The sequence below is a fragment of the Chenopodium album genome, chromosome 6, assembly GCF_948465745.1.
Source record: "Chenopodium album chromosome 6, dcCheAlbu1.1, whole genome shotgun sequence".
Classification (NCBI taxonomy): Eukaryota; Viridiplantae; Streptophyta; class Magnoliopsida; order Caryophyllales; family Amaranthaceae; genus Chenopodium; species Chenopodium album.
Window position 1 is genome coordinate 51,355,960 of NC_137839.1, and position 26,954 is coordinate 51,382,913.

At 35.3% G+C, this 26,954-nt stretch overlaps 1 protein-coding gene and 1 non-coding gene across 2 annotated transcripts; both read right to left on the reverse strand.

Annotated features, from left to right (window-relative positions):
• Nucleotides 1-5,020: 5,020 nt before the first annotated feature.
• LOC145636947 (protein FAR1-RELATED SEQUENCE 5-like) lies at nt 5,021-6,914 on the reverse strand. The gene is made up of 3 exons (XM_081688478.1): nt 6,357-6,914; nt 6,074-6,220; nt 5,021-5,857 (listed from the first exon to the last, which is right to left on the reverse strand). The coding sequence occupies exons 1-3, from the start codon at nt 6,912-6,914 to the stop codon at nt 5,021-5,023; spliced, it is 1,542 nt and encodes a 513-aa protein (XP_081544604.1).
• A 10,315-nt stretch (nt 6,915-17,229) lies between these two features.
• Nucleotides 17,230-17,336, reverse strand: LOC145637447 (small nucleolar RNA R71). The gene has a single exon (XR_014114231.1). It is a non-coding gene; the product is annotated as a small nucleolar RNA R71 (small nucleolar RNA).
• Nucleotides 17,337-26,954: the final 9,618 nt, after the last annotated feature.

Here is a 26,954-nt window from a genome sequence, read left to right on the forward strand (position 1 = left end):
TGGACACGGGCCAAAATAAAATGGGCCAACCGAACCTAACTTGGGGCTCAAGGTTGGGTGACACATGGTTAGTTCACATTGCATGTGAAATGCCTTGGGGACCAAGTGAGAAAGTGGTCCACACCTAACCATGTGACACTTGTTACTTGTTCCTTTGTTTATTTAACTAAGGGTTGAATTCACCAATCTTTCCATGTGGGATCTTTTTGTGAAAAGTCCCACATTGAAAGATGAGTGAAATTCACAAGGCATACTTCCTTATAAATAGTCATGGCATGGCTTGAGAATTCTTTGCTTGAGTGGGAGTTAAAAAGAGCATTCCATAATTTTTGGGAAAACTCTTAAACTCATATAACACTCGGTTTTTGGTCGGACCTTGCTAACCCCAAGGTAGAGGACCTTAAAGTTGTGTTCGCCTTTTTGTGGGTGGATACCGTCGGAGGCGCGGCGCTTGACGTGCTCGTAGCTTTCAAGTAAGAGCCCCGGTTTTTGGGCGAAGCTCGCTTCGAGGGTAAGATTCGTTATCTTTTCTTTGTGATTATTTATTTATGCTTTATGATTTTAATTATTGCGAGTGGTTCCTCGGGTCGGGGTTGTTTCCGCGGTGAGTCGGACTCACCAAACCCCAACAATATCCTCATTTTTAGCTCCTACTTCTAACAGAACCGATGATCTTAGGATTGCTAAGGCACTTGATGATGTTGGACAAATTAAGAATTTGAATTGGTGTAAATATGTTCTTGAAAAACTGTGTGAAGGTGTTAAAAGTTACCAAAAAGGAGAAATTCAGAACTGTTGTGGTTGTATTTTGATGTTGGAGATTATTTACTTTCATAGGTTGAAACTTAGGAATGTTGAATTAAGTATTTTTTTACCCTTAATTCAACATTGGAATGATGAGTTGATTAGGGACATAATTAAGAAGGAAAAATTGTCGAAAAGTTTTGGTTGTGGGATTTTACTCTATGATGTGTATCCTGTTAGTGGTAAGCTGAAGTTTCAGGATGCTCATGTGGGTACTACAGGGGGAAGTATGGGGAATGTTGATAATGTCAGGGGGGGTAATGATGTACCTGGTACAATACAGTTCATTCTCCCACCAGGTTCGATGTCAGATCAAGAGATCATTTGGCTGCTATTGATGTAAGGAGTAGCTGACTTTTATTCTTTTTTTTTTTTAATTATTGGATATGATTTAAATATTTATACATGATTTTTTTAATGTCTTTGCAGCCCGTTCATGAACATTTTTTGTTCATGAAAAGATATATGAATGTGATTTCTTGTTTTTACATTGACAAGATAAAACAGATTCTTCTTTCACGCCGCAATGAGACCAACAATGCTCCTGGTATTAATGTGTCTCAGGATGATCAGTTTTTTTGGATCCTCAAGTTCAATATGTGATTGATGAGATCTCTGAACTTGCTATTTGGGTGACAAAATGCCCGAGGTGTTGGATCAAGTTTCTACATTGACCACAACAAAACAAATGAAGGGATGGAGGAAATTAGAGGCACTTTGCCTGTGATTGGTTTTGAAAATATTCTTACAAATGGAGGGTTTAGATGTTCGATTTCTTTTAATTGGAAATATGATGAAAAGCTTATAGTTATTTCACACTTTTTGAAGTCAAATAACAAGGAAATGAAGCTATTGGATCCATTAGTCCTAGAGATTGTTGACTATTGCATTATCAATGATTCTTGTTTGGCTCCTAAGTAAGTAATCTTTTGTTTGATTACATTGATTTTCTCTTATTTATTTATTTATGAAACACCTTTTTAATTCTTATTTTATACTCTTTGACACAGTGAACTGTTGGTATTTTTTCACGAAAAGCATTTGATTCAAAGGCAAGACTTCTACACATTAGGAAAGCCTTCTGAAATCATGAGCAGTAGTATTTTGGATTGTTGGGCATTGCTTCTCAATGAAAATCAGAAATGTCTTAAGGATGGACCTCGGAAATTGTACTTTGGTTCTTTAATTAGTGTTAGTTGTTTAATTATTTCAATGTTTATACATGTTTATACTTTTCACTTATTTTTTTATTTGTTTAAATACTATGAAGGTTACAATAGTAGAAGCTGCTAGCAGTGATGACAATTCACAACTAGTGGACAATGTTTATCAAGAATTGGAGGAGTGGATGAAAATAGCTTGCAATAATTTTGATTTGTTAGAAGTGGAGCTGGTAATACTTTCTGTTTTTTAATGCTTTGAAAAATATAGTTCCCTTTTTTTATGTTGTAGATACCTTTATTTAAATGAGAGTGCCTATTGTAAAATACTCTTATAAAGTTTAGATTATAAATGAAAAGATCAGTGATATCATTAATAATAAGAACTACTTACTGAGTAGTCCAGTTTTCAGTCCACAGAGAATATAGCAAGTTAGGGCCAGATCTTGTAAGTTTTTAACTGTATCAGTTCAGCATAAACAATATAAAAAGGAGTTTAGCTGGAAGGGGCTTTCATTTTCCGTGTAGCTTGGCCTTGTAGAGTAGGTCAAAGGCTCTGAAATGGGCCTACATGGCAGGAAGCTTAAGAGTTGGAGGTGTAATAGTTAAAATTAGTTTGGCAAGACATGACCTAGAGAGGGTATATTTATGTCATATAGTGCATCCTTCAGATCAGGTTTCACAGCAATAAGAACAAAATTGCTTAATTTCCTTGACTAAGTGGCAGAATAATGTTCATTATTGAACATGGTTGCTAATGTATAATTGTGAAACTAATGATTGTTGTAATATGGAAGCAATAAAATCACCAATGGCGCAATACAACATATAACCTAGACCTCAGAGTGGCTAGAAATTAGTAGTATATTTTTAAAAGAGGTCACTATAATATCAAAAATGAAATCTATATGTGTTTTTTTCATTACTAATTGTGGTATCTTTGTTGCAGATATTTTTACCTTGTCTTTGTGGCAATCACTATTGCTTATTTGTGGTGAATTTGACTGAAGGAAAAATTCAGTTTATTGATAATCTGAATTATGATGAGGATGGTCATAACTTCTTGAAAAAGTTATCTAGTCTCTTGGTATTACTTTTTCACTCTTCCATATTCTCACTATTTTCTTGTCTAAAGGTTTTGATTGTGAGTTTTAGGAATTAGGATTTGGACAAATTTTAAACTAGTTTACATGTGAAACTAGCATTGTGAGTTTGTAAAGCGTAATTTTTATAGTAGTAACCGAGACAAAAGTCGAATAAATTGTATCATAAAGTTACAGCATGGTTGTTATAATGACTCTTAATAGATCATTTAATGTGATTGTGATCTAATTATATGGTTTTTACATAGTGTGATATGATCAATACCTTCTTTGATCAAAGGCTTACTCAATCTGAAGCTACGGTTGACTATGCTTTGGAGTTTCCTACTTTGAATTGGAGATCAAGCAAAGATAATTCAAATTCTGGTGTTTATACTATAATGAGTATGCTTTTATTCAATGGAGCTGATGAGTTTAAATGTGAAATTTTAAAAACAGTTATGATTCTATCCCTTTTAAATTATTTGTTTTATTTCTTTTAATTAATATCACAATATCTTATACTGATTATTTACTTTTTTTTAGGCTTCAAATAGGAAGATTCTCCGGATTTAAATTGCTGCATCTTTAGTGTTATCTGATATGAATGAAGCTAGATCAAATATAATTGGTAAGGTGGGTGAATTCAAGCCTGATAGGCAGCGTCTTTCAAAAGAGGTTGAAGAAAGAAGGAAGAAAGAGATTGAGCAGAGGAAGAATAAGAAGAAGCCGACAGTAGACAAGAAGAAGAAAGGAAAGGCTTAAGATGTCAGAACATTATGTAACTGATTTTTAAACTTAGTTGTGATCATAATTTTCTGAAACTAAGCAAAGTACTTTGAAGATTGTATAGCTAATTAGTACTCATTCAACTTTTGTGTAGGTCATTGAATGAAGATTGGAAAAATATTCATTTTGTGTAAACAAGCTTTTGCCAATATTTTATGAAAATGGTATATTGTTTGTTTAATTCAATTATTAAAGTTCTCTGTTATCTTAGGTCACTATATGTTAAAATAAAGTCACTATATTATTTATAAGGTCTTTGTTTGGTGAAAAAAGGTCACTTCGTTTTCATTATTTTGTAGTGTCAAAAATAAGGACTATGTTTTAAATTAATGGTAATCATCATAGATCACTATATGTTAAAATACAGTCACTATATTATTTATAAGGTCTTTGTTTAATAAAAAAAAAAAGGCCACTTCGTTTTCAATATTTTATAGTGTCAAAATTAAGGACTATGTTTTAAATTAATGGTAATTGTCATAGGTCACTATATGTTAAAATAAAGTCATTATTTTATTAATAAGGTTACTATTCTAAATATAAAGGTAACTATGTCAAAATTATGGACTATGTTAATTAATGGTAATAAACTGACAATAAAAGGGTATTAAATAAAGATTACTATTTTAAAATAAAGATCATTATATTGTAAAAAAAGTTACTATTCCAAGAAGTATATATCTCAAAATTAAAGGTTACTATGCTAATTATAATACAGACTATATCATAATAATCAGTAGTTAGTTATAAGATTTGAGCATTTCATTTTCTTGATTTCTTATCTGTTGATCACAGGAAACATTGAAACAAGATAGCTTTAACAACTAAAAGGAGCTTTTCGTGTAGGATAGCAAACTACCAATTAACAACAAGTTTAGAGAAGGAGGCTTTGGGTATAAGGTATTAAATTACTCGTTTGTTATTCCTTGTTTGTTTGAAAATGATTAAGTACAATTAAGATCAAATTAAAAAGACACTATATGATAACAAAGGACACTATGTCAATCATAAAAGACACTATATCATAAAAAAAAGACACTATCATCGTAAAAGACACTATATAAGTATTTAAAAGATATAAAGTTTCTAAGAATGAAATTACAAATAAAAGGTAACCATGTAACAATACAGGTTACTATGATAAAATATGGTGTTCTTAAGATAAAATTTGATGTTTTCAGACTATCAGAGCATATACTTATTATTAATATTTGGTGTTTTGGCACCAAATTCTCTATGCTTCCTCCTCTTCCCCTTTTTCATGTAGTCATAGCTTCCTGGAATCCTTTTATTTGATTGGCCTCCTTTAGTTTTTGCACGAGCTGGGTCTAGTACTTGAACCACACTAGATGAAGTTGGTTCTGAATTCTCTTTTACACATGTATTGTTCTCATAATGGTTGTCAGTTGACTTCATAGCAGAAATAATCTCATCAATTGCACTTGAATCTTTTGTAAAGCTTTCTTCTAAGACTATCCTTGCTTGTTCAAACTTCTGGCTCTTAAGGATTAAACTATGATACTTCCTCATCATGTGTAGCCGCCAGGGTGTGAAGTTGTTTAATGTCCCCTTCATCCTTTGCTCTGCCTCCATACTTTCCCAAACTTTATCCTTAGCCATTTTAATCCACCTGAAAGATATGTATTGCTCTGGGATTTTTTCAACAGAATGCATGTGTAAGATTCTAAGGCTATGGAAGCATAACCAACCCAACTCTTCAAAATTCTTGCATGGACATTGAATTGTTTGATTAATTGGATCATAAGTTACTACTTGAGTTGTGCCATCTCTGCCTTCCAGGTACACTTGGTAAACCATTTTGTCTCCATTAATGAATAGCAGTTTAGTTTGAGATCCAATGGCTAGGTTGAATTCTTCTTCAAAGTCCCTGAATAATGTATGTGTATAAATCTCAGTAGCATGTTTTAGTAAGACAGACATTGGATAGCTTGAAGTAGGAATTGATTTTATGCTATTGAACTCATAAAAATCCTCATTCCTTCTCCAAGTCTTCACTGTCTTCTGAAATATGTTGTAGAATTACGTCAAACTTGTTTTCTTGTTTGCTTTGAATCCCACTGCATGATTTGTGCTCTCACTTCTCTGTGATGACAAGATTCCCGCGCAGAAAAAGTCCTTACTTAGAGCTGTTGACCACTTGTGCTTTAGTGAGTATAACCTTTTGAACCAACTATTGTTTTTCAGTTTGTACTTTGTCGTCATTGAATCCCAACATACTTCAAACTGAGCTTCGGTAATACAACCACTCAAGCATTTCATGAAAGCAGCTTTGAATGTGTCATCACTCTTTAAAACTCTAAATCTTGTTACAGCATTTTGAATCAAGTGCCATAGATATAATCTATGTTTAGTATTTGGAAATACCTGCACATTTTTATACAGTTACTATAGTTTCAAAAATGGTTACTACATTTAAAATAGAGGTAACTAAATATAATTTTAGTACAAACATATTTAGATGTAGTGGTATTCAAAAAGTTCCTTCAAAATTAGAAATTACCTTTGGTATTGCTGCTGCCATGGCTGCATCTTGGTCTGTAAACAGTGAGACAGGACATTTACCACCCATTGCCTTTTTAAAGGTCTCAAATAGCCACACAAATGAATCTGTGGTCTCATCACCAATAAAAGAACAAGCAAACATAGTGTTCTTCCAGTGGTTGTTTATTCCTACAAAGGGTGCACAGATGAGGTTGTAACGATTCGTCCTATATGTGGTGTCAAATACAGTGACATTCCCATATATTTTGTAATCTTCAAGCATCATGGAATCCCTCCAAAACAAGTTACAAACCCTTCCATCTGAATCCAACCTTACTCTGAAAAAGAAGTTAGGGTCCTCAAAATAAGCTTCCTGTGGTTTGTCACAAACTACTTGAGAATCTCCTCCTTTTATGGCCTTTATTTTCAGTTTATAACAATAATTCATGTGGTCTTTCACTGTATGACCAATAGCATCTTCTACTCTAGCTTCATTTGACATGTAATTAAAGGATTCCATAGGTCTTAGTCCAGATTCTTGCATGGCCTCAATCACTTGCCCTTTAATTCCAGTCATTTCACGCTCTGAACAGTGGAAATGGTTCCATTGTGGTCTAGTGAGTGGATGATTGTGCACCAACACATGCTGAACTATCTCAAATTGCCCCTCCTCATTCAATTTTGCTATTATCAAAGCATTACAGTTTGTCCTTGTTATTGGAACTCTCCTACTTTGTCTTGTTTTTTTTAACTGAAGAACTTTCCTCTGTCAAGAGTTATTCTGCAATTTTTTCCTTCTTTTTACCAGAATTTCTTAATCCAGCTGCATAACATACAAAAAACTTTTTGGTGATGATATCTTTAGTTCCAATTTTGCTTGTTTGTTTTGCTTTTCTAACACTAAAACCTACTGCAACAGCATGTTGACAATACAATTCATGTATTTCCGCAAGTGTTGCTCGAGTTTCTCCTACTAACCAACCACTAATCTCATCGTTATTACTTGCACCTATTATTTTAAAAAATAGATCACTATACTATCACTAAAGGCAACTATGTTACTTAAAAGTGGCTTTGCATGTCATAATAGATCACTATACTATTACTAAGGCAACTATGTTACTTAAAAGTGGCTTAATTACGCATAATCGCTTAATTCACAACTACGCATAATTCAATCAACATAAATTATGCATAATCGCTAAATTTTCAATCAACATAAATTACGCATAATTGCTTAATTCACAATTGCATAATCGCCTAATTCACATTATCAAATTAATACCTAAATGCCTAATTTAATTCACAACTGCATAATCGCTTAATTCACATTATCAAATTCTAAAATCAATTGCATATAAATATATCGTATAATACCTTGAGCTTGCATTAGAGGTTGATTTTCTTCATGAACTTCATTCTCATCAACAGCTTCAATAATAGTTTGTTCTTCATCTTCAACAGCTCCGTTCAGATCGAAATTGATGACATTAATATCGAAGTTTTCTATAGTGTCCTGTATACTTCGATTTAGATCCATTTCAATTGATTGTATAGAAGAATTCTCCATGAATTTTGAAGAAATTGACCGATAATGCAGAAAATAAACCCTAGAATTGAGTAGAATTAGAAGGAAAGAGATGAAAATTCGAGATCTATGAAAGTTTTTAATGGCGTTGAAATTAGCCTTGGGAAAGAAGTTAGTACGTTGTGGCAGAAGAAATGTTAGTAAGCTTGTTAAACAAGTCAGTGGGCTGGGCTGGGCTGTGTTTTGTGGCAATTGGCACGTGAGACCATAAGGTCCACAATAAATTTATTGTGGACCAGGTCCACCCAAAATTTTTTAAGTATTTAAAAACGGAGGGAGTAATTAGATAACTAGTGTGTGATTCAGGTGTTGCCTAGAGATATTAGTTTGAATACATTTTTGTTTTTATAAATTGTTTGACTCTGTTAGTATTAATAATTTTGAAAAAAAATGGAATATAATGTTGAATATTGATGAGCATATCTATCGATTAACTATTACTAAAACAAAAGTTGCTGACATCACTATTGTCCACATGACACTTTCTCAATAAAAAATTTCCCGCCCAAATGCAATGATGATGTCATCTTTGTTTTTTTTTTTTTTGGAAAAGCTACTATATTTAACATTTTTGAAATTTAAATATTGGAAGCTTCTACATTACAACTAAAATCTATCAATTTATCGTAGAAAATTGAAACAATTTTAAATAGCACACTAATCAAAGACCTCCTACATTGAACTATGAATTAGACAACATTGAACATATACTATATCATAATTTTGATTAAAGTAAAAAATTTTAAAATTACAAAATATATGTAATTCTTATTTATATTCATGTATAATAGCGATTTATTTTTTTAAATGTACAAATTAACAATAGGCTTTATGTAAATTGTGCATTGCACAGGTTCTAACCTAGTATAAAAAGAAACGTGAGTATTTAGATTGGATTTTTTTTTATACTACATTTAAATACATTTATATTGATTGATGAATAGAGCATAAATCAATCATCAATAATCAATCAATCAATAACTATATACTAAAAGACACACCAGCAATGACATGTGTGTCCTTTAGTGTTTTTTTTAACACTAATTAAGTAAAGTTTTAATGAGGTAAAAAAAATTGACTAATAGATAAATTTCTTTAATTGTTTAAAATTAATTGTTGTCTAAATATTTACTTATAGAAAGAATTAAAAAAATCAATCACAACACTAGAAAGAAAAATCATATAGATTATAATACAATCCTGTAGACACCTAAAAATGTCTCCCCAAAACCAAACCCGATGATGAACAACCTTTCACCGCCATTATTGGTCGGGTTGAGTATTTAATCTTGGAGTGCTTAAATCCATATTTTCATTTCATAAACCAACCCAACTTCTAGCCCATTTCCCCAAACCATAACTTATTTTCCTCTTTTCGTGCCTTTAAACCCAAAATAATTCATTTCGTGTCCTTTAAAATCATTCATTTCGTGTCCTTTTTATAAAAACGTTTAATCTAGTTTATTTTGGTCCATAATCTGGGTCCAATGATTTAATAATTGGATGGGTCTTGAAAATAGCTTTCCAACGATATATTATAAGCCCAAATTCGAGTTATAACGAATAAGTTATGACCAAAATATTAAACTGAGCCCAAACCGAACCTAAGCACACCTTACCTACGACCCAATGATCATTTAATCCCATTCCTAAACCAATTAGGATTAATTAGAAGCTTCTATAAGTTTCTAAAAGATCTTAATTATCCTTTTTGAAAAGATAAGATTAAAGAGTTTGAAATTGAATAAAACTTTTCTTTTAAAAGTCCTAATTCTACCCGAATTGAAAGACGTTCAAAAATAGACAGATATTATTTTCGTGCCTCATAGTTTTATCCGAATCTTAGATGGTTGGATAGCCCTTGAAATTATCTTTCCAATGAATAAAATATCAAACTCTATCAAAAACTAACACTGTCTCACTATTTCGGCCATATCTTTTGTTCTACAAAATATTTTAATCTGATTTTAATTGTATTAGAAAGTAGACTTCAAGATCTTTCCAACGATATCTTATTTATCTTATTCCGATTTCTGGATCAAAAGATATGATAAAAACAAAAACCGTAAAAACTACAGTCTATCGAGTTTTATTCCAATTTAATTCGGATCGTATCTTGTTTTTTCGACCCTTCTTTTTCTCTATAAGTAGAGGTCATATCTCCCCTTTTTTCAAGGATCAACAAGCTTGATCATAAAATAATTTTCTTCTTCCTCTTTAGCCTAAATACTAGCCACCCTATTCTTCCATTATTCTTCCCTGGCCTTAAGCACTCCAAGGAGTCCATACAATACCCTAAGTTCTATACTTAAACCAAGGTGTGAAAGGTATAATTGACTGAGGGTTTGGACCAAATAAAATCTACCTTTATTTAATTTAATTTCCATTTGATTTATATCTTTATTGAAGTTACTAACAGTTTATTCATGATGTAGCAATTCAAGGAAACGCGGAAAGTGAGTAATTAATCACTTAATTACTCTTATTTTTATTCTTGTTGCTAGTATCATGATTAGGGTTATTATTATTATTTGATTTGACTAATTATATTATTTTTGAATTGCTTCCAATAATAATGTTAATTCTTCTATTATTTATTGATCACCATATTGCATGTTAAAGGGAATATGTAATTGAAAATCACGCCTAATAAGATAATTTGGACAACCGGTTTAGGTTCCTTTATAATCTTGTTGTTAATTTAAGTGATCACAATTTTTAGAATTATGTGTTGCATTAATATTCAACCAATTTAGAATAATATTAGTTTGGAGCAAATTGAATCTTTGTTTGCATGCCTTTGAGATCGCAGGAATCACTTTTCACTATAAGAATCGAGTAGAGGCCAATACGGGCGAATGTGACTCCATGACTCACTTCGTACCATCATCCCCGATCCTCCTTTCGTGGTTCCGAATTATATGGAGTTAGTAATCTCATGGATTATGAATTGGGTGTAACCTTCACAGGTCAATCGTTGTTGCCTATCGTTGTCCATTATTCGTGGTTGCCTTTTATGATCCGTGAACGGTTTACAAGTTCCTTAAAAACTTGTTGGCGGCTCCCTACTTTCCTTGTCCCTAATCGTATTATGTCAATTCCCACTTCCTAAGAGTGCCAAGCATATTCACAACATGCTTTAACGTAGGCACACTTCAAACGACGCCTACAAATCCATAATAGTAATTGATGATTATTATACCATATTTTTTGTAAAGCTAATTACCTTAATAATCAACAACTACCTACGAGTAATAAACATCAACAAATAACTACATAATGTATTGATTGATGACTTATAATTATTTTTATTTTTATAAGATATTTCCAAAACATAATTTTAAACATACCGATATCCCATTAGAGTTTGTAACGGGAAAAAGGTTGAATAAAGAAACTTATTCGGAAGAGATATGGATTAATATTGTAAATTGCTTGATTTGAGATTAAAAAAATATAATAATAATAACGTGATTTTAATAGTGAGTACAAAGGGAATTGAATTATTTCGTGAGGTAGATATATAGCTTTTAAAATTTATTTAATTAATAAGAAAATAATTGTACCACATAATTATATGTTCGTAACTTCATATGCATAACTTTTATATACGTAATTAGCTAATTGGATCTTCCATGATGATTTCAATAAATATTTTGGTAGTTTAGTTCACAATATTATTAGACAATTTTCTTAAACTAATTGCTATTACACTTAATTAAAATAGTGTAGAATTGATAGTAATACAAAAAATAACTGTGCATGACACGGGATCTAACCTAGTTATTGCTAATTAAGATGACAGTATGTGTGGTGTTCATTCCATGTGGTTAGGAGTTCAAACCTTGTTGGTTTGATTTAATTTTTTTTTTCATTTATTTGATCAAACTATACACTAATCATATACCATTTATAAACAAGGTCAAGTCCCATAACAAGGCCATGAGACAATGACTCTCGGCATTCCAATTTTTCGCCTAAAGCATTGTGCAATCTAGGTAACAACTATTTTTTTGGTGTTTTGAGAGCCACAAATGCGGGTATTGAGAATCAATCCCAAGATCTCCTGGAATCGGTAAGGGAGCTCGATCAAACCATTTGAGTTATGCTTCATTCTCATATAGGTAACAAATATGCATATGTAGGTTTTCAGGTACGCTGAGCGGAATTTCATTGTACGGAACATAAAGAGCCCAAGTGTGACTCCTCTATTATTTAATCCATAGCCTTTAATCAATGCTCCACTAATGCTAGTTGGACGAGAGAACCTTCCACTCTCCTGGAGTTGAAAACCAATTTATAAAGAGAGAATATGGAGAGGAAAATATTACGTTGTTTTGTGAAAACTAAGGGTTTGTTTGGCATCATTTTTTGTTTTCAGTTTCCTGTTTTTTTTAAAACTAAAAACCAAAAACATGAAACAAGATAAAGCTGTTTCCACTTTTTTGTGGTCAGTTTTCAAAACTATTATGATTTTAATAAGTTTAAATAATTTTTATTCATTATGTGACATATATCATATACTTTGATACAACAAAAAACCAAAAAATAGAAAACCACAGCAATGCCAAACGAACCTTAAATATTGTGTTTTTTATTTTCTAAAACCTTAAATAATATAATCACATTAGATTAATTAATCTCTTTCCCTAAATAATTTTGGGAAAAGCTCAAATTCCCTAAATACAACTTCTTATTCTTTTATTCTCACATTACCGTCCACGTAAGCATTTTTTTTTTTTTTTTTTGGTTTATCGATACAATGAAAAACTGCTACTTGAAGTAGTAGTTTGTTAAAAAGAAAATCGCCACTTGAAGTAGCGGTTTTTATTTTAAAATCACTACTTGAAGTGGTGGTATTTATTAAAGATAACAACTACTTAAAGTGGCGGTTTTTTGTAAACTAATAACCGATATTTCAAGTAGCGGTGTTTAGCTATATAATTAAACTTCTACTTCAAGTAGTGTTGAGTAATTAGGTTTTGATGATTGTAAACTAATGATGATTATCTATCTAATGTGTTTGTTAAGTTGTGCATAGAAATAACAAGTTATGTTTGGAACAAGATACAATGAACATGAGTAATAATGACAAGTATATATATATAAGGAACTTAAGGAGTATATGATAAGCTATAGAAGGAACAAGAACAATGATGAGTTATGGCTGATAAGCATGATGATGGTGAAAGAACCATGAAGGTAACTATGCAATTAAGTGTTTGCATATGTTAGCTTCATGAGGTAAGTACTCTATGCATACATGAGTTGTATATGTGTATGAGTATTTATGTTGCTTTAAGTTTAATTAGTTCTCTCACTTGAAGTTTGTTTATGACAAACAAACTTCAATCTAATGTTCTCTTAAGTGTTTATGTGAAGACAGGAACTAACTTAGGTGAAGTCAAGGGATTGGAACATAAAAGACTTCAACAGAAAAAAGAGAGAATGAATGAACCTAAAGCAGGTGCTCTCATGAGAACCAAACTGATATGTCCATTTTATATAATGTTTTAACCCCCGTCCCTTGGTCATTATTGGTAGTGTTTTTTGCTCTTTCGGGCCACTTTTATTACTAATTTGTGTTTTCTAGTGTTTTCGTAGTTTTAGTTGTATTTTACAGGAAATTGCACTCTTGGAGCATTTTCCCGGGCTTTATGGATTAACTACGGAAGCTAGAAGGACACGACCACTTTTGGAGCCCAGGATCGGTGAGAGCCGGTGATTAAGGGCTCGGTAATTGGGATCCCGAGGCATTTAAACCGAGTGTTCAAGACCCGAGGAGGAAATCCGAATTGGGCCGAGAAATCAAGCCCAATCGAAGTCCAAGCCTCAAAATGAAGCAAGGGCCCGATCTGGCAACCTCTAGCCCGATCGGGCGCGGCAAGGCAATGGTGATGTGCGTGCTATAGCGCGCCCGATCGTGCGAGCATCTAGCACGATCGGGCGATGCTGCTAGGAAGGAACGCGAAGAAAAAGGCGCGCCCGATCGAGCGGCCCTTTGCCCGACCGGGCGCGCGTTTTTAAAAGACCTGATTAGTTTAGCCTTAATTTTTGTTTTAGAAAACGTTTAAGTACAATTTTGTACGGATTTTTAGAGGACCTTCTTTCTTAGATTTTCTCTCTCTACTTAGAATTTTTCTCTCTCATAAATTCTCTCTCAACTTTTGTTCCTAATTCTTCCATTAATTCCAGATTTCTTTTTGGTAACAATTTCTTCTCTTTTAATTTCAGCTATTTTATTTACTTCTTTGATTATGCTATTATTTATTTATTTGATTAGTTTAGTTATGATGATGTGTGAGTAGTTTAATTTCTAGGGTTTATGGGGATATAATAAATGATATGAAGGGGTAATTTTGTGATTGTTAATTATCAATGCTTGGTTGATTTCCTATTGATTGATTTAATGCTATGCAATTAGGTTTGGCCAAATTTAATTGTATGAGTTTAGCAATATTAATTCGAGATTCGACAGATGGGAATTGATGTTTAGGCTTAGTTTCAATAGGCGGATTAATTTATAAATGGTTAAGTCGAGATTCGACAGATGAGATTTAATACCGGTAAATTAACTCTGTGATTATAATACGTAGAGAAAGCCCTTTGTAATCTGATTAACCAATGCTTGATGATTGCTTATTATGATTTGCCCTGGAATATTGTTTATTAGTGAACCTATGCCCTAGGCATTTTAATATTTGATTTTCTCCCTACTTTATTCCTTTCGCCTTTATTCTCCGTAGTTTAGATTTTATTCACAAAAATATTGGTTACTTAGATAATTTAGATTATAATAATTAATTAGGAGTAAAAAGACCTGTTTCCCTGTGGAGTTCGACCCTACTTCCCTATCTACTTTAGTTAGAGGACTTAGGTAATTATTTTTTATTAGGGGATACGACTTTACCCTGTCACAAACCACAAAGGAACTTGAAGGTATTTACCTGATGTGTCCATTTTATATATTATTTTACCCCCGTCCCTTGGTCATAATTAGTAGTGTTTTTGGCCTTTTAGAGCCACTTTTATTACTAATTGGTGTTTTCCAGTGTTTTCGTAGATTTGGTTGACTTTTGCAGGGATTTATGCTTTTGGAGTATTTTCCCGAGATATTTTGGAGCAATCACGAGCATTGGAGAAGCACGACCAGACTTTATAGCCTAGGGCCGGTTAGAGCCATCGAACCGGTGATTAAGGGCTCGGTATAGGTGATACCGGGGCATTTGGACCGAGTATTCAAGACCCAAAGAGGAAACCCAGATTGGCCCGAAGAATTGGAGCCCAATCGAAGTCTAAATATTGGCCCAAATGAGCCGCCCGGCCAAAAAGGCTGGCGCCCTGAGGCGCGCCCGGCCGGGCGGGAGAGGCTTGGTCTGGCGCCCGGTGACGCGCCCGGCCGGGCGCGAGATTTGTATTGGAGTAAAAAAGGCGTGCCCGATCGGGCGGTGCCTCGCCCGATCGGGCGCGTGTATTTTTAGGAGACGATTAGTGTCGTTTTAATTTGTTTTAGTTTAGGATTTTTGTACGGAGTATAAATACTCCTCCGTAATACGATTTTAGTATCCTCTTCTCTTAGACTTTCTCTCTCTACTTAGTTTTCTCTCTCTTAATCTCTCTCTAAACCTTTGTTCTTAATTCTTTCATTAATTCCAGATTTATTTTGGTAACGATTTCTCTTCCCTTATCTTAGTTATTTATTTTATTCCTTTCATCATGTCTTGATTAATTGCTTTGTTTAGTTTATATTTAATTATGTGTGAGTAGTTTAATTTCTAGGGTTTTTGGGGATCTAATAAATAATATGAAGGGGTAAATTATTGTTGTTGATTATCAATTGCTAGATTAATTTCCTATTGATTGATTTAATGCTCTGTGACTAGATTAGGCCTATCTTTTATGCATGAGTTTGACAATATTGATTCAAGAATCGAGAGATGAGAATTAATGTTTAGGTCTAGTTTCAATAGGCAAGTTAATTTATAAATGGTTAAGTCAAGATTCGAGAGATGAGATTTAATACCGGTAAATTAATTGTGTGATTGTAATACGTAGCGAGAGCCCTTTACAATCTGGTTAATTGATGCATTGATGATTGACTATTATTGATTATTGGTATTGCATGATAATTTCTTATTGAATTGTTTTAACGTTTTACAATTGCGGCTTGTAAAAGTATAGCAATATTAAATTGATGAATCGAGCAGATGTTAATTTGATATTAAAGGCTATTTTCAATAAGAACTTAGATCTAGTAAATTGCGAGAGCCTGTTAGATCTATGTTGATTAATAAATTGCGAGAGCCTGTTAATCATGTTATTTATGCAATGTCAATGATTGATTACTATGTTTTACCCTGGAGTATTATTTATTGGTGAACCTATGCCCTAGATCCTTTTATATATTGTTTTCTCCCTATTCCTATTCTTTGTAGTTTAGTTTCATACTCAAACATAAATATTGGTTACTTAGATAATTTAGATTATAATAATTAATTAGGAGTAAAAAGACTTGTTTCCCTGTGGAGATCGACCCTACTTCCCTATCTACTTTAGTTAGAGGATTTAGGTATTTACTTTTGATTAGGGGATACGACTTTACCCTGTCAAAATTTGGCGTCGTTGCCAGGGAAACGGTTTTATTTTTATTTCTGATTGTTTTTATAGTCTAGATTATTTCTCTTTTGTCTCAGAGAGCGTTAGTTCTCTGAGACAAATCTCATATTTGCTTCTAGTTTTTGTTTATGCCCAGGTGTTCAGATCAGGTTACATCCCTTTCGATCCTGAGATCGAACGTTCCTTCCATAGAAAGAAAAACTTCTACAAGCAAATCCTGGCGGATTCTGGTGATACTAACAATAATCACCGCGATCCTCCAACTGATTCTAGCAATTCAGAGACATCATCAGACACAGAATCAGAGATGGCGGCTCCAAAGAAGCTTAGTGATTATTCACAACCAAAGCTTACGGATTTTCCACATCTCACCCCTACTCCGGCTCTTGATGGGGTTCAATTTGAAATTAAACCTCAATTTATAACGATGATAGAGAGAAAGCAATTCAGTGGAGCAAAGGGTGAAGACCCGAATCTTCACATTGCCGACTATTGTCAATATTGCAACACCATCAGACAAGCCGGGGTCACTCAAGACCAAATCAGGGAGATTCTCTTTCCCTTCTCCTTAACTGGAAAAGCTAAATTGTGGTTTAATGGCTTAAATAGAACTACACTTGGTATAACTGACTGGGAAACTCTTGTTTTGAATTTCTATAACAAGTATTATCCTGCAGAGAGAACAGCAATACTACGGAGTGCGATTCAGAACTTTGCCCAAGAAGCCGATGAGTCTTTATATGAGGCTTGGGAGAGGTTCAAGGACTTACAAAGAGAATGCCCCCACCATAATTTAGCACAATGGCAGTTAATCCAAGCCTTTTATAACGGCATTGGAAATTCTTCTAGAATAATTTTAGACTCTGCAGCCAGTGGGAGATTTATGAATCTTAATGTTGATGATGCAGGTCAGGTTATTGAAGATATGGCGATACATAATTCCCAATATGGGAATCCCAGAGGATTTGCTAACAAGGGGAAACATAGTGTCGACTCTGTATCCTTTTTGCAAGCTCAACTGACCTCTATTTGCCAGAAATTAGATAATCTGAGCACTGCCAATGTAGCCAATGTTTCCGCGATTAATAATAATTCTAATGAGGCTTTCTGTGAAAATTGTGGTATTATAGGTCATTGGGAGCAGGATTGTAGGAGTTCCGTGGAGCAAGTTAATGCCTTCCAAGCTTATAGGCAGAATAACCCATACTCCAACACTTACAATCCTGGGTATCGGAATCATCCATACCTTTCCTACCGGAGCACTAATGTTCAAAATCCACCACCACAAGAACCACAGGTGCCACAGCAACAGCAGCAGAAATACTATCATCCCAATGCTAGCCAGAAGAATCAACCACAACAGCCCCCCTCATCTTCCGACCCTTCTTTGAGGGAAATTAGAGCAATGTTGGTCAATATGCAAAAGCACATGGAGAGCAGGGATGCGACAATTGATCAAATTCTAGCGCATAATAAAATTGTAGATAATCAAATTGCGCAACTCTCCGCTACTCTACAAGCACGCCAACAGGGAGCCCTGTCGGCACAGCCGACTAGGCCTACAGATCAAGCATTTGCAATTACTCTAAGGAGTGGTTCAAACTACGAAGGTCCCTCTATGCCCAGAGTTGATGAACCTATTTTATTAAATAATGCTAATCTTGATTCCATTAAACCAAACAATGTAGTTGATAGCCCTGCAAGGCTAAAAGATAATACTAACATATCTAATTCTACATTGCAGGGTAAAACTCCAGAGAAGGTGGCTACTCCAGACAAAGATAAGAATGCCCAAAAGCCAATCATCAAACTTCCTTTCCCCAATCGTCAATTAAAGACAAACTTGGATAAGCAGTTTGGTAAGTTCCTGGAGGTGGTTAAGGATTTGAAGGTAACAGTTCCCTTTACTGAATTGATAACACAAATCCCCTCATATGCAAAATTTATGAAAGAAATATTGACGAGAAAAAGGTCTATTAGTGAGGTAGAGACAGTAGCTTTCACTGCAGAGTGTAGTGCCGTACTTCAAAATAAGTCTCCGCCTAAATTAAAAGATCCGGGTAGTTTTTCTATCCCTTGTCATATTGGCAATCTCTTTATTGATAATGCATTATGTGATTTGGGTGCTAGTGTTAGCGTCATGCCATTATCTGTGTGTTCTAAGTTGAATATGGGTAAATTAAAAGCTACCACTATCAGTAGGGGACGATAAAGTGGTTTTTAATCTGAATAATGCCCCCAAAAGCTCCATGACTGAGGAGAAATGTTTCAGTGTTAATGTGGTTGTAAATTATTCTAACAAGCCCCAAGCTCTTGAAAAAGATCCCTTGGAGGCGGTATCTTGTGTTGCATCCTTTTCAGATGAGATAGACAAATGGCAGAAGGAAGTCGATGCAATAGAAAGAGCACTCTACAATGTTGGTCTTGGTTTCGAGGATGAACAAGTGGAACCGATCGAGCATGTTGTGCGAACCGAGCCTACGGTATGTGTTCCGCCAGATCGAGTTGCAGTTGTTGAACGCAATGACAATTTGAAGCAACATTCGATCGAAGAAGGGTTTTTGGTGCGTAGCATTGAAGATCCCCCAGTCCAAGTCATGGAGGATCCACCAGATAAGGCGACTTGGCGTCCCACAGGTTATGTCAGGAAGCCGCATCGCAGCTTAAACATCGCTAGACCGGGTGAGAAACCACCCGATCAAGCGTTAGGCCAAGGGTCCTAGAAATTGTACTTGGTAAGAAGGTCGTGCGGGACCTAGATAAACCAGCGCTGTGCGGGAGGCAACCCGTATTTTTAATGCTTTTTAGACTAGTTTTTCCTTTCTTTTTCTTATGAGAGGAGAGATGAGGGAATTTAATGAGTTTTATGAGTGTTTGTACAGGTTTGAAGGAAAAGAGTTAGCCAATTTTTTTGGAGAAAAGAAGAAAATCAACATTCCTCGATTTAGTCTCGGGCCCGACCGGGCGAAGCTCGCCCGATCGGGCGCGAGAGCAAGGGTTTGAAATTAAGGAATTTCGCCCGACCGGGTGAGAGGCGCCCGACCGGGCGCGAAACTTGACGTTTACGGACTAATTTTTCCGCCCGATCGGGCAAGCCTCGCCCGACCGGGCGCGAGAAGGACGAAAAATCGCCCGATCAGGCGAATCGCGCCCGACCGGGCGCGAGAGCAGGATGGAAAATCATGTTTAGATCGCCCGACCGGGCGACTGGCGCCCGACCGGGCGCGAGAGGTTGCGTGATAAGTGCGAATCAGATCGCCCGACCTTGCGATGGGCGCCCGACCGGGCGCGAGACCTAACTTGGAAAAAAGCCAGATCGCCCGACCGGGTGACCCACCGCCCGACCGGGCGCGAATGAATTCCGCGTCTTTTTCCTCTTCTTTTCTTCTTTCTTTCTCCATTTCTTCCTCCTTCCATTACTTTCTCTCTCTAAAAACTCAAATTTTCTCTAACTTCTCTCTAAGATTTCTCCTCCATTACCAATCCAAATTCAAAACTTTTTATATATTTGTGATCCTCTCTTCATCCTCTTCACTCTCATACAAAAAAATTCAGTTTTAATTCAGAAAATTTTAAACCCATTTCTTGAATATGGCTTCAAAGAGGGCAAGATCCATTTTTGGTAGGAGCTCCAGCTCGAGGGAGGAGTACGACCCAGACTTGCAGCTCCCGTATTGGCCGACGATCCGGATCGTGAGCCAGGAACAAAAAGAACGATTGGAGCATTTGGTCGGTCGTGAGGTAATTCCTTCTCGGTGGTTACACCGCCCTACCCTAGAATCATATGGTTTGTTTGATTATGTTAAACGATTTTTGAATGATATTGGCATGAGAAAATTTGTTGACATGCATTATCCTACATACCGAGAACTTACATGTGAATTCCTGTCCACTTTTCATGTTGTTAGTAGTAGGAATGGGCCTAATTTATTTTTCAGGTTAAATAATAGAAATATTAGTTTAACTTTTGTTGAATTTTGTAAAATTTTTGAATTAAATTCTGAATTATCTCACCAGTGGCATGCAGATTATAAAATGGGTGATTTATATTATGCTTTGACTGGTTTACCTGCCCCCGACCCCCAGCATGCTAGTACCAAACCCATTCACCACCCTGTCCCGAAAATCTGGCAAAGATTTGCGGGATTGTGTTTTTTGGGTAGGGCCGAGCCTCATAACGCTCAAACCAACGAACTAGCTATAATAGGACACTATTTATAAGGGTTCGGGAAATTGAACATAGGCAGGTTTATAGTTCACCACCTGAGTCGGCATGCCACAGCCAGCACCACTTCCAAGTCCCCTATCCGTTTAGGCGGCCTTATCACTCGACTAGCGGTGAAAAAGGCCGGTTTTGTAGTAGACGAACCCCACCAGCTGACCAACTGTGGACCAGATACCTACATGACTGCTAGGTATTTTGAGGATGTGGGGTGGGTTAGGCCGGATAGCGAGCAGACACCCTTTTGGTGTATTCGGACTGGGAACGAGCAACCTTCGCCCATTTTTCCCCTTCCCAGTCTAGACTTGACCACCTTTCCCCCAGGGCAACTTTCTTACACCTATGATGCTTTAGTTGCCAACGCTAGGGGGCAGGCACCACTGCCACCAGTTCCACCACCCCAGCCCCAGCCCGAGGTGGCTTTCTCACCACCTCGTATGTCCCATTCCGTCCCTCATGTTGACTCTGACCCAGTTTGGGATTTTCAGAGTATAGGTCAGGCCCTAGGATGTATTAAGCATTCACAGACTGACCTTAGGAGGATGGTAGGCTCTATTGACCAGAGGTTAGGGTACCTGGAGAGAAACCAGGGTAGAGCTCTCTACCCTATGTACGATGATTATGCTCGTCGGGGCAACATTCCCGACGACGCTATCCACCCTGACTGGTTTCAGCCTCCACCCCAGGGATACGATAGGGATCCCACTGCCCGTGGTATTTACACTGACTATTCTTCCTTTTTCGGGTACGGGCAGGACATTCCTTTCGGGGGACCGGCGGGGGGGAGTTTTCACGCTGACTATTTTGGTGGTAGCTCTTTTGGTGCAGGTGGTGCAGGTGGCAGTGGAGGTGCGGGCTTCGGCTCGATGGACGAGGATGATGAGGACTAGCTATGTTGGGCTAGTTTCCGAGCCAATGAGGACATTGTCTGATTGTGGCTTGGGGGAGATTTTGGTTTGGTATTTTTCTTTTTCTCTTTTCTTTTATTTTTGGTGTGTTTTCTTAGGTTAGATTTTTCGCTTTCTAGGTTAGTTTTATTGCTTTCTTTATATTTGAAAAAAAAAAAAAATCCAAAAATACATTCCAATGAATTATAAATCATGCTTCCCTGTGCCCCTTACTTGAGAAAAATTGTTTTGATTCCTGGTATTTGATGATAAGCATTGTGGATTAGTTGATCATGATTTGATGTTTGATTGTCTTGAAACCTTAACATGCGTCAATTTTGTCCAACTAATTTGTGAATATAGTGCTTGACTAGTTGATTTGGTAAGGAATGTGTGATAGTTCCATAATTCCTGGTATGTCAATGAATTTGAGTATTGGTTTGCTACTATTAGTAATATTTATATGATTCATTATTATGCACATTGAGGAGGACGAAGGCATTTGTTCTTTTAGGTAGCCTCCAGACATTGTAGATACATTTGTTCCCTTCTTGCTACCCATGTTGTTGCCTTGACTTTTTCGTTGTTTATTAGCTACATTACAAGCCTATTTTGCCTCATTGGTTACTAGTCCCAAGCTTGGCTTGGGGGAGCTATTAGTGAGTGAGGTGAGGGAGTTTGTAGTGTGCTTACTATTTGCACAATTTGGGTGGGATTTGAGAAGTTGTTTTGTTGTTGATCATGTTTATTTTTGATGAGTTTGAGAGTTATATTTTCTTGAAAAAATAAAGCATGATGTTATGAAAAAAGATAGAAGTTCAAAGGAAAAAAATGTGAAAAAATAAGTGAACTTCAAAAGAAAAAAAATGTTCAAATGTTCTATTTGGAGGTTGATCAAAGGGAAAAAATTGAGCCTCAATGAAAAAAATTCAAGTTTGGAAAATAAAGTTTGTTTATTCACTCTACTTCTTCATTATTATATCTTATGAGTGAAATTGTAAGAGTTGGGTTTATTTATTATGATTGGAGTATATTTGGTTGTTATTGGAGTTGGTTATGTAGGAGATGTATGATCACTATTTATTTTAATCATAGGTTTTATTAGGATATGGCTCCTTTAAGCATAGCTTTACTCTCACTTGTTCCCAAATGATTCCTACCCTTTACCCTAGCCTTACATTACGAGCTTTAATGACCTTCCGACCTTTGTGCATAGAATTGTATGAATGTGAAAGTGTTGTTTATCAATGCAAGTTATGATTTGGCATATTTCGAGTCGACTAGTAGGATTGAGCGTTCATTGTTTTATACACACGAGAGTGTGAGTTGGGAGGGCATTGTTCACATTAAAGGGGTTGGATGGAGAGCGATCGAGTACATCTTTTACTCGCCACATAAATGAGAGTTGAGTGTGTGAGCACTAGTCTTGAATTCTATATGCTCTTGTGGTTTGCTCTGTTTGACAATTGTTAGGGAAGAAAGGTAATTGGATGGATTTGATTGGTTGACTCTGAAGCATGTTTATTTGATTTAACCTGGATCGTTTGTGCTTGATTTTTACTTATTGGGGTGAAGCATATTTATTGATTCATTGATGAGATCTTTGCTTAGGGACAAGCAAAGGTTTGGCTTGGGGGAGTTTGATGTGTCCATTTTATATATTATTTTACCCCCGTCCCTTGGTCATAATTAGTAGTGTTTTTGGCTCTTTAGAGCCACTTTTATTACTAATTGGTGTTTTCCAGTGTTTTCGTAGATTTGGTTGACTTTTGCAGGGATTTATGCTTTTGGAGTATTTTCCCGAGATATTTTGGAGCAATCACGAGCATTGGAGAAGCACGACCAAACTTTATAGCCCAGGGCCGGTTAGAGCCATCGAACCGGTGATTAAGGTGATACCGGGGCATTTGGACCGAGTATTCAAGACCCAAAGAGGAAACCCAGATTGGCCCGAAGAATTGGAGCCCAATCAAAGTCTAAATATTGGCCCAAATGAGCCGCCCGGCCAAAAAGGCTGGCGCCCGGAGGCGCGCCCGGCCGGGCGGGAGAGGCTTGGTCTGGCGCCCGATGACGCGCCCGGCCGGGCGCAAGATTTGTATTGGAGTAAAAAAGGCGCGCCCGATCGGGCGGTGCCTCGCCCGATCGGGCGCGTGTATTTTTAGGAGACGATTAGTGTCGTTTTAATTTGTTTTAGTTTAGGATTTTTGTACGGAGTATAAATACTCCTCCGTAATACGATTTTAGTATCTTCTTCTCTTAGACTTTCTCTCTCTTAATCTCTCTCTAAATCTTTGTTCTTAATTCTTTCATTAATTCCAGATTTATTTTGGTAACGATTTCTCTTCCCTTAATCTTAGTTATTTATTTTATTCCATTCATCATGTCTTGTTTAATTGCTTTGTTTAGTTTATATTTAATTATGTGTGAGTAGTTTAATTTCTAGGGTTTTTGGGGATCTAATAAATAATATGAAGGGGTAAATTATTGTTGTTGATTATCAATTGCTAGATTAATTTCCTATTGATTGATTTAATGCTCTGTGACTAGATTAGGCCTATCTTTTATGCATGAGTTTGACAATATTGATTCAAGAATCGAGGGATGAGAATTAATGTTTAGGTCTAGTTTCAATAGGCAAGTTAATTTATAAATGGTTAAGTCAAGATTCGAGAGATGAGATTTAATACCGGTAAATTAATTGTGTGATTGTAATACGTAGCGAGAGCCCTTTACAATCTGGTTAATTGATGCATTGATGATTGACTATTATTGATTATTGGTATTGCATGATAATTTCTTATTGAATTGTTTTAACGTTTTACAATTGCGGCTTGTAAAAGTATAGCAATATTAAATTGATGAATCGAGCAGATGTTAATTTGATATTAAAGGCTATTTTCAATAAGAACTTAGATCTAGTAAATTGCGAGAGCCTGTTAGATCTATGTTGATTAATAAATTGCGAGAGCCTGTTAATCATGTTATTTATGCAATGTCAATGATTGATTACTATGTTTTACCCTGGAGTATTATTTATTGGTGAACCTATGCCCTAGATCCTTTTATATATTGTTTTCTTCCTATTCCTATTCTTTGTAGTTTAGTTTCATACTCAAACATAAATATTGGTTACTTAGATAATTTAGATTATAATAATTAATTAGGAGTAAAAAGACTTGTTTCCCTGTGGAGATCGACCCTACTTCCCTATCTACTTTAGTTAGAGGATTTAGGTATTTACTTTTGATTAGGGGATACGACTTTACCCTGTCATATTTACCAAGGAGATCTAGAAGGAACCTTTGGCAGGCTTTCCCACGAGAGTTGGAGCATGTTCCTTAATGGGTACATGAGGTGTTCCTTAACAGGTACACACAGGAAGCTTCCTAACAGAAGCATGACAACAAGCTTAGTGAAGTTTGGTATGTGAAGATGAGCAAGTTCCAGTTAGGAACTTGGTCTACAGTTCCAGAAGTGAAACGTTGCCCCGAGATCAAGAATACATCAATACAACAAGATTCCAGAACAAGAGTTTCAAAGAAACAACATGAAGACGAAGAAATCGAAGTATATCGCTCTAGGATTCATGTAAGTATGTTGGACATAAAAGTCAGTCTGAAACAAGTCTATAAAACCAAGGTGAACTCCTAATAGTCAATGAAATTAGAGTTACTGACTTGTCAGGAACTTAAAAACTGTCAGAGTTCCGGAACCTAATTGGAACTTAAGTCTGCATGTAACACCCCCAAATTACTCTCTAATATTAACAATAATAATCGAACTTTAGGGAGTAACTTGGGGGTATTACCGCCACGTGATTACGCAAGGCTTAACAGAGTTTTGCAGCGGAAAATAGTACTTGTCTTTTATTAATAATAATAGTAATAGTTTTGAAACATTTCTGGAGCAACTAAAATCCTAATACATTACTATGTTTACTAAATTAAACTAGGTGATCACCGCTATCCTTCCCAATGCAGCATATAGTTCACGTTGTCCGATCGCCATCACCTATCTTCTCATCAAAATGATAAGTAGGGCCAAGCCAAAACAAAACAAATACGTATTAGCCAAAATGCTAAATACATACAAATGCTAGACATGTAAAATCAATTTAATTAATTAAACATGCTTTCGAAGAGATTTGACTTTAATAAATCATAATTTATCCAAACCATTCATGAATAGGAATTCATGTATAAAAGCTTGTCAAAAGGCCAATTTCCGAAATAACTAATTTTCCAAAGATAATTTCGAATAGGATGGATCAATCCCTATTTTCATAAATCATTTTCCCATCTAAGTGTGCACACCCCCAAGCTAGTAACTCCTTTACATAGTGCTATCAAGGAGAAAGACTAGGTCGTACAAAGTCCATAGTCTTCAACTTACTCCGCATAGTGGGAGTTTAAAAGATCTACGGAGTAAATCCTGTTAAATAAACTTTCCAATATCCCATACTCTGGATAATTTAAACAATAAAACTTCCTTTTTAAAACACCTCGAATATCAGTACAAGTTTATAATCAACCATATGAAATATTTAAACATTTGAGATCAAACACTTAAAACATGTTTCACCGAAAATATTTCACAATCATTTAAACATGGTTCGAAATCACTTAACATGTAAATCACATTGCATATAAAAGTCACTTTTTAAAAGATCTAGCCACGTGTACGTACCTTGATCCTTGCACACAAGTACGGAACTCCTAATTTTGAACCCAAAATTCCTCCTATAACAAACCAATAGTTCTAATCAAATATTTTTCAACCCATAGACACAAGGACTAAAATACCGACTTTACTAGTTGTGCATGAACAATTGATTAATTTAACTCTTTATAATTTAATTTAATAGTTACTTTTTATAAATCAATATTTAATAATCCAATCAAGGTAATAATGATAATAACTGTAGTGGCTTGTAATATGAGTAGTATATATTAGTATTAGTATTATACGTAGGTAGTAATAGTCATAATAATAATAGTAATAGTAATAGTAATAGTAATAGTAATAGTAATAGTAATAATAATAATAATAATAATAATAATAATAATAATATAAAAAAAAAAATAATAATAATAATAATAATAATAATAATATAGTAGCTACAATTTGACAGTAATGTACATAGTAGTAATTAGATAACGAAAAGGATGACGAACGTGCTAAAAACATGAGTTCTCATATATATATCTAAAGCATAAGTTTAATATTAGTGATGTAGTACAAAAAACAAACAAAATAGGGAGGAAAGAAGTTTACACTAAGCAACGTAAACAAGGAAAAACAACA